General features: G+C 39.4%; 1 protein-coding gene across 1 annotated transcript in view; it reads right to left on the bottom strand.

The window, feature by feature from the left end:
• Positions 1-16284, bottom strand: part of mim (missing-in-metastasis) — a 269495-nt gene that overhangs the window by 24200 nt on the left and 229011 nt on the right. The window contains exons 10-11 of the mRNA XM_080285541.1: positions 11955-12095; positions 2334-2487 (exon numbers count right to left, since the gene is read on the bottom strand). Coding sequence (XP_080141667.1) covers positions 2334-2487; positions 11955-12095 — 295 coding nt within the window. The remainder of the gene's footprint in view (positions 1-2333; positions 2488-11954; positions 12096-16284) is intronic.

Here is a 16284-nt window from a genome sequence, read left to right as displayed (position 1 = left end):
GGCCCTAACACTGCAATCGAGATGGCTGGGTCAGACAAAGAGGATTGTGACAGGATGGAGGTTGACCTACAACCACAGGGTCAGTCCCTATGCCAACACCCTCAAACAATTTTGGAAGAGTTACGACAAAAAGGAAGCAGTGATAAACATAGTGGGGGAGTGAGTATGGAGGCAATCCAGCATGGGCAGTACTAGCTACTCCCACATGTTTACTCTGCAGTCATGACAACACCCATCATCAATGCACACAGGGTAGTGGCAGAAGTGGCATAAAGAATACTCATGGACAGTTTTACTAACATCGCATGAGATAACAGAAGTGAGTATGGAGGCAATCCAATATGGGTGGCACTAGACGCTCCTGCATGTTTACATTGCAGTCAGGGCAACACCTATCATTAATGCACGCAGGGTAGCAGCGGAAATGGCACAAAAAATACTCAAGGAAGGTTTTGCCAACAACACATGAGAGGACATCGTTTGACCACCGAACAGTAACCATGATATATAACTCAACAAAATCATACAGGAGGTGAAGAAGAAAGAACGCTTTGCACTGAGTGCAAATGAGGAGGCTGAGGCAGCAGAGGTAGTGGATATATTGACATGTCAACAACTGAGCAGAGTTTTGGATATGACAGACCACTTCATGGAGGTATTAATGGCTAAGATTCCCAACACCGACTATCTCCAAGAAATTTAAGCAGATATTAACTGTTTGGTGGCAGAACAGGGGGCATGGTTAGTTATGAAAATCAACAAGTCATATCAACAACTCATCACTGCTTTCATGATCTCACCTCCAGCCCCACCTTCTTTGTCCCTGTCCTGGCACATCCACACACCCAGACTCAGCCAGGCAAGCTATAATGGAAGATGTATTGCAGCCCCCCACACTCTAAAACACTTACTCACCTCTTGCACATCACTGTCGCAACACATATACTCCTCCAACATAATCTTACAAAAGATCTCTGAGAGTGCCCAGCTGAAATGGGTGGTTTCCTGGTTGGTTCACAACCAACTGAGCCTGAGGTAACAGCAACAACATCAATACCAATCTGACATACTGTACTGCTCAGAGATAAGATGCAACTCTGACTCTAATATGAGCAGGGGCAGAGATGTAAATTTTTTTCCATGCGATCTGCCTGTTCCTTGTTTGTCTGCATATGTACTTCATCCAGCTTGCCTACTTTCTGAATTGTGGCTCTACTTCCAGTAGAGAAAATAGGAACTTCAAGGAAAGACAATGCTCAAGTACAGTATCATGTGCTTTTGCCATACTGCAATCCTTGCTGTCACTAATGGACTCACTGTGACGTGACATGGGCACACAGCAAAACAGGAAGATGTTCTCTGAGCTGTCAGAGCAGGGTATCTTATGCCCTCTGATGAAGCAAAGGAGTTGTTGACATTCTCATGCCCACATCAAGAGAAAGTGAAGATTTGGAAATTTTCTTGGAAAATTTGCATAATCTGAGAGATGGCAAGATAAATGGCTCTGTCTCTTGGAGCCTGGGGTGCCTTGTCTGACTTTTAAAATGATTCTGCACTCTCACAGGTACCATTCCAAATGCATGGGTTATTGTTTATTTAATGGAATAACAACAAGTGGTGGTAGATGGGGACACCCATCATCCACTCACTCAACGTAGTGTTGCCTTCTGGTTTCTGCACTGTGTGACATGCCAAATGGTGTACTGTAACCCAGGAAACTATTTACTATGCTGGGTGGTAACCATATAACCAAATTATGGCACCTGGTGGTTTAGTGGGTAATTATGGCACCCAAACCAGATTAAGCCTGTGCAGGTTTATATCCAAGAAGTGTTTGAAGTTTCCTGCTCACGTAATGCCATTCAGAGATGAGTGGGGCTGGTCACTCTCATCTTAAACATCAGGACCAAGTTACCAACTTGCCTAGCTTCAGGTTCCTACACTCCTCATGGGGCAACACAGGATTAGATGATGAATGAAAGAATGAATAACTAATAACAAGTGACAAGATTCCATTTTCATCAATGAGATAATTATTGAAGAAGCCTAAGCCAAGCATATTATGTGTACAAAAACTGTGACAAGCAGGCTAACTGTGTGTTGTTTTTATCATGCTGGTGGAAATATATTGTTCCTGACTCTGGGTATCAGTAGAAATGCAGTATGATAGTGCATACTGTTCACTGAACATTGATTATGAAATTATTTACATTATGCCATTCATTGACTGGATATACTCATGACATTAACTACATTAACACACACTCTCTCTCTCTAAATTAATCAAAAGCCTTCACTCCTAAATCTTAGCTCCACACCCCACTTGAACTTACCTGATGAGATGGTGTGAGGGCGGTCAGTGAGTGCTGGAGCCGATGTCTTGTGTGAGAGTGCCGGGTCAGTCAGGTTGGGCCAGGTAGCAGTTGAGGTGGCAGGGGACGGGGTGCTCACATCTGACCCACACGATTGTTCAGATAACCCAGATGCCTGCCGAGTAATCCATTATTAACCCTCTTAATGTGAATTACTGAACCTACTTTGTATTTACACAGCTGTTCAGACAACCCAGATGCCTGCCAGGTAACTGACTGTTAGTCCTTTGGACACAAACTACCAACACCGTATTTTATTTCTGCAAACATCAGACACGCTTACTATGCTTCAATAAATTAAGAGCAACACAAATATTAATATATACCCATATGCCTACCAAATGAACAAATATAGTATATTACTAACCTTCTGGATGCGAATAACCTATTTTGTATTGTATTTCTACTAACACAAGACAAGTTTATTATGCTCAAGATCTGCTGAGAGCACCAAAAATGTTAAAATATGACAAAATTTAAAATGTCATCCACAATTAAATACTGTATTGAATTTCAGCTTCTTTTGGACAATTTTATGCAGCTCAGAGATCATTTCATTTACTTTACATGACTAACCTGGATGTGACTTACCTACTTTGTACTTTACTTCTACTAACACAAGACAAGGTTATTATGCTCAAGATCTGCTGTGAGTACCAAAAATGTTAAATTACAGTCAGTCCTCCCCTAACGCAGATATTTGCTTCAGCACCAACATCGTGTTAGACAAATATCACATTAGGGGGACTCTTGATAACCCCTATTTCCTTCCACACCCATGTCCAAACTCCACTTTTACCCCCTTGTGGTGCAATTTTTTTGGTACTCCCCAATTCAAACCTCCTAAAAGCATTAATATGGTTATATAAAATACATTAGGTCAATAGAACTTTTTTATTTATTGTACCTTATGTGAGGAGAAGAGCAGACACACATCACCAGAGATGAGGTAGAGGGGATGAACACACACTAAAATCCTTCAAAGTTCTTAAACATGAGGCAAGCTGAGGAGGATGGTATGGGTAGGAGTGGGCTGAGTGGGGAACAAGGGAGGCAGGAGGGAGGTAGGGGGGTCCTGATTGGTTGGGTGGCAGGGGGAGCGAGAAAGGCGAAGAGTGATTGGCAGGCGATGACGTCAAGTACTGTGAGGCTGTGCAACACACACCACGTCACAGCCCGTCTGGTTCAAACTATTGCATTACTCTAACAGTGCCCGCGTTAGAATGTTTATTGTCTTCTGCAAAATCGTGCCGCGTTAGAGCAATATTGCGCTACAGCAAACCACGTTAGGGAAGGACTGACTGTATTTGTATATCAAAATTTAAGTGGTGTCCAAGATTAAAGATCGTACTGAATTCCTGCTTCTTATGGAAAATTTTATACATCTCAGGGACAATTTCATTTATTTTAGCATGGATCTTCAAAACAAACGTGTAACACAAGGCTTTCCTTAATCCCTTCACTACTAAATGTCTCCTCTAACGAAGAAAAGAAAAAACAATCTGCACATGGCAAGAAAAAAATACAGTAGCCCCTCGTTATACGATGCCTCATACGATATTTCGCTTATACGATGTCGACATTTTAGTATCCTAAACTCGCTATATGACGGGAACAATTCGCTACAACGATGGATCATCTGCGGCTCAATGAACAGCGAACGCAACGCAAATGTCCTCACACGGTTGGCACTGGACAACACACACTCATCCACCGGTCCAGCCTCATCAGCGAGCCAGCCCTGCCCAGCCTGCCAGTTCTGACAGTGATGAGTAAGGGCTGTGAGGCCTTTACTGTCCCTCAGCCTCGGAGTCAGGACTTTTCGCCATCAAGTCAATATGTCATCAGGATGATTCCCCGTCATTTATATAATATCAATTTATTTAGCAGGAACACTAGTTTTTTCATTATATGAGTTATAAATGTGATGGTGGTTTATTGTTTTTATAATAAATGTAAAATATGGCATCAAATAATGGGTATTAACTGAGAAAATATATAAATATATTGAAACGCAAATCAGGCGATTAATGATCTTTCCTTCATCGTTTAACATAAAGCTACATACGAGACATTGGCATTTATATAAATGCCTAATGACAAGTGAACGATCGACATACTTTGGAATTATACGAATAATCTTCATATTACGTCTATATAAACGTTTCAGGACAATTTGCCATCAAGTCAATTTGTCATCACAACAATAAGAAGATAATTTGCCATCAGGACTTTTTGACATCAGGACGATTCCCCGTCGATTATTTACATATCAGTTTATATAGCAAGTACACTAGTTATTGAATACTTGTACCTCTTCAAAGTCGTTTTAAAATATACCCAGGATGTTTTAGTACCAGTGGATATTAATGAAGACAGCTGTGGGTGACGCTAGAATATAATTCAAAGTCAACTACAGTGAGGTAGAAACAAATTAATCAATGTCTAAACGTGCAACTTATAAATGATATCCAAAGCCTACGCTACTGAATGGACATAGACTTTGATTGATCCCCCTGAAAATTAGTTATTAAAGTATCAATTAATCATTCATTCATTCATTCATCATCCAATCCTACGTTGCCCATGAGGAGCATAGGAACCCAGGGCTAGGCAAGTTGGTCCTGACATTTAAGATGAGAGTGACCAGCCTCACTCATCCCTGAGTGGCAGTACGTGAGCAATAAACCCCAACCACCCCTCAATCCGACTGGAGCTCCGTAATTACCCACTAAACCACCAGGCGCCAAAATTTGGTTATATGGTTACCACCCAGCGTAGTAAATGGTTTCCTGTTGTACAGGAAACCATTTGGCTTGTCACTCACTGTAGAGTCACCTACAGGCAGAAGGAAGAGGAAAGAATGAAGGAAAGAAAGACAGAAGAGGGAGTGTAAAGTCACCTGTGGGCAGAAGGAAGAGGAAAGAACGAAGGAGGGAAAGAAAGAAGAGGATGGAAGGAAAGAATGATGGAGGAGAGGGAATCAATTAATCAATAATAAGTATATTTATAGAATGAAGGGGAACTGTCCTGGTGGGGAATCGTCCATATTCTGACGGCAAATTGACTTCACGGCGAATTCACTCGGAACCACATCAACAACCCTACTTGCTTCATACAGTAAGAACTACTGTATACTGTAGTTTCCATGTTTTTTCCTCTTTATTCATTATTAATGTGTTACTTTAAATGTTTAAATATAAGGATATATCATGTATGTGAGTGCTAAGGTGTGTGTATGTGGGAGTTTAGGCAGGTCTGGAAACGTATCCCCACTGACTCCATGTTATAATGGGCTCGCTATATGATGGATCGCTATACGATGGGGTTTTCAGGAACGGAACCCCATTGTATAACGAGGGGTTACTGTAAAAATAAATAATCTGATTCAAAGGGTAAAAACTGTGGCAAATGTTCACTGATACAGTGAAAATATTCAGTATGCTAAATTTGTTTATATGATTTCCATGTACTGAATGTAAAGGACCCTGCATTATTTTAACACCTTCAGCCCAGAACCAGCTTTTTCATTTGACTGATGCTACCTCTAGATGATTTTATTTTGCTTAAAAGAAATGAGGAGTTCCATGAAAGAAGGGCCAACCAATCATAAATGAGATTTGAAAAAAAACATATTCAAAGATTTCTATCTATCTATCTATGCCAGATGCCTTAATCCCATACTGGGTGGTCACAAACAAATCGGCTCCATGTCACCTGTCACCCACCATTTCACTGCCCTCTCCTCAGCTTACATTCCCCTCTTTCACATTCCCCTCCACTCCATTCCTCCAGTTCATTCTCGGCCTCCCCCTCCCTCTCCCTCCTTCCACTTCACTCACATACACTCTACTCATTAGTCTCTCACTCTCCATCCACTCCACATGGCCAAATCACCTCAACGTATTTCTCCTAATGCTGTCTATCACATACACATCTACACCACAATGCTCCTTCACTTCCTCATTTGTCAGTCTGTCTCTCCATGTAACTCCACATATTCCTCTCAGACAACTAATTTCCACTGCTCCAACTCTTGACTTGTGTCCTTCCAAAGAGATCCATGCTTCATTTCCACACGTTAGAGTTGATATCACAATGCTATACTATCATGCAGCAACTTTTTTACTTCCACGCTCACTTCCCTATTTCTTATCACTGCTTTCAAAGAACCAGCCACCTTTCTTCCTTTTTGTACCCTTTCATGCACTTCATCCTCCAAACTTCACCCTTACTCATCACACTACCCAAGTACTGTACGTAAATTCACTCACATTATCCATTTCATCATCATCCAACCTCACTGTACATTCAGTTGCTTCATTTCTCTCAAAGACCATAACTTTACTCTTCCCTCCATTCACCTTTAGATTCCATTTCTTACACACTCTCCCAAACTGATTCACCAAGCCTTGCAGTTGCCCTTTGTCTTTAATTAACAAAACAGTATCATCTGCTAACAACAATACAGGAAGTTTCCAAATGCTGCCCTCTCTCATTAAGGGCTGCTCCAACATCCATCGCTCTACCTCGTATCTCTTTTATAACCCCAACCACATACAGATTGAACAACCATGGAGATATGACACATAACTGTTTCAATCCAACATTCAGACAGAAAAATTCACTCAGCTCACTAACCACATCCACTGCAGCATAAGCACCATCATACATACTCTTCACGGCATTCAGTAACTTCCCATTTACTCCATATATTCTTAGTATTTTCCACATTCCCTGTCTTTCCACTCTGTCTTATGTTTTCTCCATTTAAAGACTTAAATTAATTTCTCTGCAATGGCTGCTCCAATTTTCTTTGTTAACTCACAAAAAAATGGCAAATTAATATACTTTCATATTATAACTGGCAACTTATTTACATCACAATCAAGATAATAAATATTTATAATGCGATAAATGGGGAGATGTACTGTATATTGACATTGGCACCTATTTTTGTATGTAGCAAAGCCAAAACCCATTGCATTTTTAAGGTATGAAATGACATGACTGTTGATATATAATAATTGTGGTTTTCCTCCCCCAAAAAAACTTTTATCTCAAATGGAAAAAAAAAAAGAGGGGGGCAAGGAATCATTACTGCTGTTATATCCGTAAATTAAGCAATAAATTGACAGATATTAGGCATCAGGTGTCACACACACAGGTCAAAAAATGCTGTAGCTGATAGGTATTTGGCAAATCACCCTTCTTCCTCCCCCACGGGTGCACTATCCATGGGGACAACAGAATGTAATAGGGTTAATTACTGGGGACCCAAACTATGGACTCGAGGTGCTAAAAGGGCCAATATTCATTTATCTGGGGGCAAAAAACATGTGATCTAGGCCATGGAAACATGTTGGAACCTGTAGGTCTATTTTGCTTATTTTTGGTTGGATGGCCCTTCTTTCATGGAATGTCTCATATAAAGGTACAAGCCTGATATTTGAATCATGAGTGAATGAGTGTATGGCTAATTTTATTGCACATGCTGCTTGATAACTCTCCCTCAATTATGCCTTTTCATTCCTTGCCTTTTGCACCCTGTCTCATCCTATCCTTAAGTGTGACAAGTGGTCAGAATGATGATGAAGATATGTTTCATTCTGCAAGGGTCCGATGAAACTATCATTACCAGTAACCCCTCAAGTGCAAAATCTGCCCTAAAATGAATTAACCCGCCGACTCCCGTTGACATATATATACGTCCACATGTTTTGTCACTGTGACTCCTGTTGACGTATATAAATGCGCAGCAATTGCAAGGTCCCTAATTTGCACAATTTTCAAATTTTGCGCGTGATTTTCGGCACGTATGCACGGGACACCTTCCTCTACAAGATGCCAGGCAGGGACAATGCCTTACCCAGCATGACCTCCCTCCCCTCCGCACGCCATTGTCTCGGCAATTCACCTGTTACCAGTGACCTGGCCAGTAAAGACATGTCGTGCCATGGTATGAAATTCAGGGTCAGAGTGATTCCCCAATCGATGACAATGTGGAGGACAAAGTTTATGTAGCATTAGAGGAAGAAACAATCAGAAATAATGATCAGGTAATATTGCCAAAAAAAGGTCAGGTATGTTGATGTGTTAGGTTAGTGAAACACTGCTTATACTGCCTATATTACTGTGTGAAAACCAATGTACTCCATCCATCCATCCATCCATCATCCAATTCTACGTTGCCCCATGAGAAGCGTAGAAGCCTGGGGCTAGGCAATTTGGTCCTGACATTTAAGATGAGAGTGACCAGCCTCACTCATCCCTGAGTGGCATTACATGAGCAATAACCCCAACCACCGCTTGGATATAAACCTTCACCGGCTCAATCCAACTGGATGTGCATTAATTACCCACTAAACCACCAGGTGCCAAAATTTGGTTATATGGTTACCACCCTGCATAGTAAATGGTTTCCTGGTGTACAGGAAACCATTAGGCTTGTCACTCAGTGTAGAGTCACCCATAGGCAGAAAGAAGAGGAAAGAATGAAAGACAGCAAGACACAAGAGGGAATGTAAAGTCACCCGTAGGCAGAAGGACGAGGAAAGAATGAAGTAAAGAAAGACAGAAGAGGAAGGAAGGAATGGAGAGAGGAGAGGAAAGGGCAGACACTCGAGAGCAACACTACATGCGAGTGAGTGGATGGTGAGTGCCCCCACCTACCACAAATATACCTCATACTACATATAAATTCGTACCAAATAAATAAATAAATAAATACCGTTTATGAGTGGTGTGGAATAGTTACCCTCCCACAGAACTTGTTTTCTTTGGAGCCAGCCTGATAGAAACCCAGTAAGGTAAGGGGTACTGCTACCTGTATCGAGTATTTTAAACCTCAGGTGATTTCTCTATTAAATTTCGATGTTTCTCACCAAAAGCGGAGGTTTGAGCCAAAAAAAAATTTCCCAAAATTGGTCGGGATTGGGGGGAGTCAGTGGTGGAAAATCAGCCGGGACGGGGCAGGCTAAATTATCCAACGGTGGCAAGACTACTATAAAACAAAATGATATCCTCTGGCTGATGTGGTTATAGACTATCTATCTATCTATCTATAGCCCGACGCTTGAATCCTGCAAAGGGTAGCTGCAGACAAAACGCCTCCAAATCGCTCTGTCACCCACCATTTGACTACCCTCCCCCCAGCTCACTCCCCCTCCCTCATATACCTCTCAACTCCATCCCTCCACCTCATCCTCGGTCTTCCCCTCCCTCTCCCTCCCTCCACCTCATCTACGTACACCCTCTTAGTCAGTCTTTCAATCTCCATTCTCTCCACATGTTATAGACAAAGACACAAGTTGTTCAACATTCAAAACTTTATACATTCCCATGTGCTCCCCTATCCCAATGTATACAGGTTCAAAGTGTGGCTGGGGCAGGGAACAGTTTAGAGGATTTGAATTTTGTTAAAAGGAGACTTTAGTGATCTACCAAGGGCCCTCTGACATGTCTTAAAAACTCCCCTGCTAATACCAATACACTAATAATGTTTGAAACAATCCTGGCATGTACTCATTATGAACAGTTGGTTTTAGCACCAAAGTGGTGATATGGAGGTGCATGGTATGTAGGAGGACTGCTGGACCAGCCACAAGGAACAGGCTAGCCTATGCCAAGAGTTGGACGCATTAAACAAAGCTCCTTTCAGCATTCAACATCAATATTTACCAACTATTCAACATCTGACAACAAAGAAACTAAACAGAAATGACCTGAACCTCGCAGTTCAAGTTCATAAGTTGACAACAGTAGTGTATATTACTAGTAAATCATTTAAAGCTATGAATATAAATTATTAAAATGATGCAAACACAGCCTTCAGTTATACTGTATTAATGTTTACGCCTCCTCTGGCTGACTTTTGAATCAGAATATAATGTAATACTAAGGCTGGATCAAGTTCCTTCATGCAAGTCCTTATGACTAGGGTACTAATTTAAAATTCCACACTGAACATAATGCCACCAAAGCAAGAAGCAATATGCATTACCAGTCTCATACAGTACTTTACTAGATACTACTTAAAATGTATAGCATTTGTGATGAAGAGGAAAAATAAGATATTCAAATGTTACAGAGCGTTAAACATACCGCAATACCCATAATTAAAGTGTTCTCTAGGCTATAGCTTATCATGTAAACTACAGTCAATACCAAGCCATCATCTCTAAATCTATTACCAACTTGAGATGACTAACTGACGTGTCTCAAGATGTAGGAACAGGACAATAACACAATGTATTATGTACCAGTAAGTTTCGACCATGTTCATTAATTTCTCTTAAGCTGTAGCTTAATCTGCACATACTATCCATCAAGGACTGTGTATGATCCAACGAGTTATCTTATATGCTAAATACAGTACAGTATAGGTAAGGACTAATACATTACAGCAAAAATTAGCATTCATGTTCTTTAAAAACAACTAATACTATAATAATTTCACAAAATAATATAATATACAACTACCATATTTAACTAACTAAACTATATCCTAAACTAGTCTGTCTATAATTGCTAAAATACTTATCAGTGCACAAGGCCAATCAGAGTCCAAGTGCTGTCTTTTATTTCCCATAACTATGCAGTTAATCCTATTCAGTATGATGTCTCTGTTATATAACTTTCACTACCATACGGCAAATTTTATCATCTTTATGAAGACTGCTCATTGTGACAGGGTTAAAGATTATATAAATACATTACTGCACTGTAGAACAATGCTTATTCCAAAAAATAAAAATAAATGACCAAACATGAAACTGTATACCAACTCAAAGTAACAACTCTTTGGGGACTTTATTTCTGGTATTCTTAAATACCAGACAACCTAATCCTTAAAAAACTATACTGCTAATGATTAGTTTGTATGTATATGTACCACTGCAGGTGGCACCAAAGTCACCATGCCTATAATGAGGCAAGCGCCTTTGCGAAAGCAGTGAGTACACACACCTGTCCCTCCACTATGAGATGTCTGTCCAAAGCTTAGCATCATCAGAGCAGCAAGAATAAGTATATAAAAGGTGTCACCATACAGAAGGGATCAACTGGGACTGCATCTAACCCTTTCAGTAAGCTCTCTCTCTCACATGCTAAGTCAAACTGTCTGACAATAGCGAGAATAAAATATACATACAGTATACAAAAAGGGTTAACACTAAACTGAGGATCTGCTTCACCAGTGCTACATAAGTGTTGTAACTTAACCCCTTCAATAGAATTATGTGTTCTTTTTATTTTTATTGTCTCTAAACAATAATATTCGGCTCAGGAAAGATTCTTTCACAACACAAAGTATCTCTAAAGCTGTACAGAACTGTCCAGCCATAGCAAGAAGAATATAAGTAAAATGTAGGTTTTCTAAGGGGCCAAAACTTTATCAGCAAATTATCCAATACATATTTTATTCTGGCTAACACCAGGTGATTTTTATTCAGCTCAGGGAAAACTCTGCCCAACAATCATCTGTCAAGCAAAGTTTATTCCATCACCTGAGTCATAAGGCAGCCATCACGAAGAGCATCACGTCATACCACAAATCCCTGAACACAGCATATTTCATCTCACTCTCACTGCCTGACTCTGATTTACCGTATTGAGCTGTGTGGGCGGGGGAGGGTGGTGGAGAGAGGGTGGAGGGTGGCAGAGAGTGTCCTGGGAAGTGAAGCCGGAGTCCTGCGATGACACACTCACCAGCCTGGCCGTGCCCTACAGACGACCACAGATAACAACACAACTGCTACCGCAAGGCACAACAACTTCACAAATTGGGAAATCAACTCAAAATAAGGGAAGAAGAATATCAGAGGGAACTTATATGTGAAATGGAAATCACTGCAGAACTTTAAAAAAAAATTGTAAAATAATATTTGGATATTATAATACTTCTACAAAATGTAAACAAAGTACAAAAAATTATTACTGTACTTAAAAGACTGATGCTGTACAAATACTGTACTGTACAGTGAATACATGGGCACTTATGTATGTAAATCATATAATTATCAAGAAACTGCATTTTTTACATAGAGGTAACGAATATATACTGTAGTAATGAATTCTAACGTGTATTAAAAAAAGAATCTGTACACCTGAAAAAAAATCAATAACAAATTGAAACAAAAAAAGAACAAAAGAAAAAAACATATAAAACACTTCAAAAATCATAAAACACATTTAAAAACTGGAAAACCAAGACTAAATTATGAGAAATATCTGTGGCAGCAACTAATGAAAGCCATGTACAGTGTTACCTGTTCATTATAAAGAAACAAAACTACTGGAAAGGTGTATTAAGAATAACTAACAAAAAGGTACAGTTTACGATAAAGATTTGCTCAAGTACAGTTGCGCTTCACATTGCTAAAGATGTCTGGGTGTATGCAAGTTATATGATTTTCAATTTTGGCTCATATCCACATGAGCATGGAGCCACAACAACAAACATCCAGAATGTTCTTTATCTTTGAAGTTTACTTGACAAAAGATTAACACAGAAACCTTTACACCCATTTCCTAACCTGTTAATGAAAATGCCTGAATACTGTACTGTATATCTAAACTTTATTTACACAAGTACTCAACGTAACCATTTGAACTGGGACATCCATACTGAACATGAACTTCCTTTTTCAACACTTTGAACATTAACAAAGTACAGTACCTGTAGTGATGAGGCAATGACCTTTTGAGCTGATCTGAGATTATCAAACCAGACATTCATTATGGGGGAAAAAAAAAAAAAAAAAAAAAAAAAAGGGTCTAATATGGGCAGCCACAAACAAATTTCCTCCATGTCATTTTGACCAATGCCATCAAATTGACATCTTTCCAATTCATATCACTCGTATACCTCTCCACCCCATCTCTCCATCTCATTCTCAGCTTCCCTCTTCCTATTTCTTTCTCCTCCACCTCACTCACGTTCAATCTCCCAAGCACTCTTCCATGCACCAAACCATCTTTAGGTACTTCTCCCAGTGTTTTCCTGCACATCTATGCCAACACAACAATGGACCTTCACTGATTCAGTTCTTTGTCTATCTCTGAACATAACTCCACATGCTCCTCTCAAATAACTCCTCTCCCTGTTGACATGAATTTTTCCAACAGAGTTCACGCTTCAATTCCTACTGAGTGGGGATCACAACAGAGTTATAGGGACATTTTTATTACCATGCATATCCCACTCCTTATCATTGCTCTCAGTGAACCTACAACCTTTCTTCCCTGCTTTACTCTTTCATGCACTTAATCCTCTAGAATTCTGTTACTATGGCTTCAAATTTTGTTTTTCTTCTTTAAAAAAAAAAAAAAAAAAAAAAAAAAGTCCCAATGACTTTAGTAGTGTGAAGTCTGACCGCACAAAAAGTTTAAAGATCACAAGTTCTACCAGTGAATATAGTGTACAATAGTGTGACTACAAGGAAAGTGCTGGTATAATCACGCTATGTCTACAAAAGCAGCAAAGCATCTCAGAGATACCAAAAGTACCTTGGACAGATATGAGAAGAAATTAGAGAACAGTACTATACTGTGCTTAAGCTTTTACAACTGTAGAAACTACAACACACAGCAAACTAGTAACTACCATATATTACAGTATAAATAAAAAGATAGCAACACTTCTTCAGCTGTGAAAAATTAATATGAACAAAGTTTATAAAGACTACTGTACTAATGTACTGATACTGCCAACAGCTACCCCTGTATCTACACAGCACTTTCGTACTTACCAAGTGCATGATGTTAGGTAAATTGGATTTCTGGGATGGACATGACAGCTGATTTGGTGTATACTACTACAACTTATTATAAATTCAAAGGTACAGTCAGCCTTAAAAATATTAATGTTTTGTCTTTGTACTGTCGCAAGGATGTTGGAATCACTCTATCCAACTGTTGTCATGCATGTACTGTGCAGTACAGGTACTGTACTTTCATTCCTCCTAAAGCAATGAAGAGGTGAAGACAGTAAACTGGGGTTCATATTACCTCAGTTTTTATATTCTTAAGGAGATTTAAATGTTTACTCTGGTTCTCCTAATCCATATGAACATGGGGAACTGCATTATGATAATTACTGTTTCTTTCTAGCTGCGTAAGTCAATAAAAATCTTCAGGCTCTGATGTTATACATTAAGGCTGGCAGTACAAAATCTAGGGTAACCTTACCATAAGCAAAATTTCTAGCTTCTAAGATAGTATAAAACATAACTTACCCTCAGCATTCCCCTGCGCATCTGTAAAAATGTTCAAGTAAAGACACAGATGGGGAGATTTTTTTTTTAAACTGGTGGAGAGAAAAGTGACATATTACAGATACCTGGAAATGTACTTTGTCTACTGGTTGTCATCCTTCCTTACCTTTCAAATTCTCTCAAAATCTGCAAAGTTATTCAATTATGTGTGGAGGTTACAACATGTAGAAAGCAAGTACAGTACGTTACAAGGAGAAGGATTACTAAATGCCATACCAGGAGTTACAGTACAGATTTCAGAAAGACAAAGATAATGGCAGAAGAAAATAAAAAGAACTACAGTACAAGGTTACAGACATAAAGCAAAAGACAGAAACAAACACTACCGGTAGTGTGCAAAAGAGAGATACAAAATTTAAAGAAAAATAACAGCAAATAAAGACAATAAAAATGACATATAAGAAAACGAGAGTAAAAGTAAGCATGGAGTTTTACTACTTTTACAGTACCATAATGACTAGTAAAGAGAATTTAAAAAAAAAAAAAGCTAAAGAAGAATAAAAGAGTATGGGGAGAGGAGTTATTTATGAAGAGGTGATGTACAGAAGAAAATAAAGAAGAAAGCTGCAAACAAAGAATTAAAAATATAAAACGCAGCTACTGTACATGTAAGAAGTTAAAGTACAGTATATACAAAATTACAAAGCTAAGACTCAGGAAGCCTCTACAAAGTAAAAAATAATACTAATATTAATAATAATAATAATAATAATAATAATAATAATAATAATAAAATCTAATAAACAAGGACTTGAAGAAAGAATATGACAGAGTAGATAGGCAAGGTATGTGGACGATATTAAGAATATATGGAGTGAAGGGGAAACTGCTGAGTGCTGTAAAGAGTATGTACGAAGGAGCTACAGCTACGGCACGAGTGGATGGTGAGCTGAGTGAGTACTTTGATCTAAATGTGGGACTGAAACAGGGATGTGTGATGTCTCCATGGCTGTTTAATATATACAGTACATTAATTGGGGTTGTAAAGAAGGTGCAAGGTAGGGCAGTGGATGTGGGGGTGGCTCTAATGAATAAGGGTGAGATGTGGAAGATTCTGGTGTTGCTGTTCACTGATGATACAGTATTGTTGAGTGAAGATGAATGGGAGTTGCAAGGTTTGATGAATGTATTTGGGACAGTGTGTAGGAAGAGGAATCTGAAAGTTAATGTAAACAAGAGTAAAGTTATGTGTCTGAAAGGAATGAACTCACAGAATGCACAGTGAGGCTGGATGGTAAGGATATGGAGAATGTGAGTGCATTCAAGTACTTGGGTAGTGTGATAAGTAAAGATGGAAGTTTGGGGGATGAAGTGCTTGAAAGGGTACAGCAGGGAAGGAAGGTTGTTGGTTCACTGAAAGCAGTGATGAAAAATGGGGAGGTGAGTATGGAAGTTAAGAAGTCACTGCATGATAGTATTGTGATCCCTACCCTGACGTATGGAAGCGAGGCATGGATCTTGCTAGAGGGGAACAAGTCAAGAGTGAGAGCAGTGGAAATGAGTTGCTTGAGAGGAGTATGTGGAGTGACATGGGGGGACGGGTTGACAAATGAAGAAGCGATGGGACGTTGTGGGGTGGATGTGGATGTAGTTGAGAAAATTAGGAGAAATACAATGAGGTGGTTTGGACATGTGGA

Source organism: Coenobita brevimanus, chromosome 107 (assembly GCF_032717465.1).
Source record: "Coenobita brevimanus isolate Jiangsu-jjx chromosome 107, ASM3271746v2, whole genome shotgun sequence".
In the NCBI taxonomy this organism is placed as follows: Eukaryota; Metazoa; Arthropoda; class Malacostraca; order Decapoda; family Coenobitidae; genus Coenobita; species Coenobita brevimanus.
The sequence above is the reverse complement of the archived record's forward strand: the minus strand, read 5'-3'. Positions and strand labels throughout refer to the sequence as shown.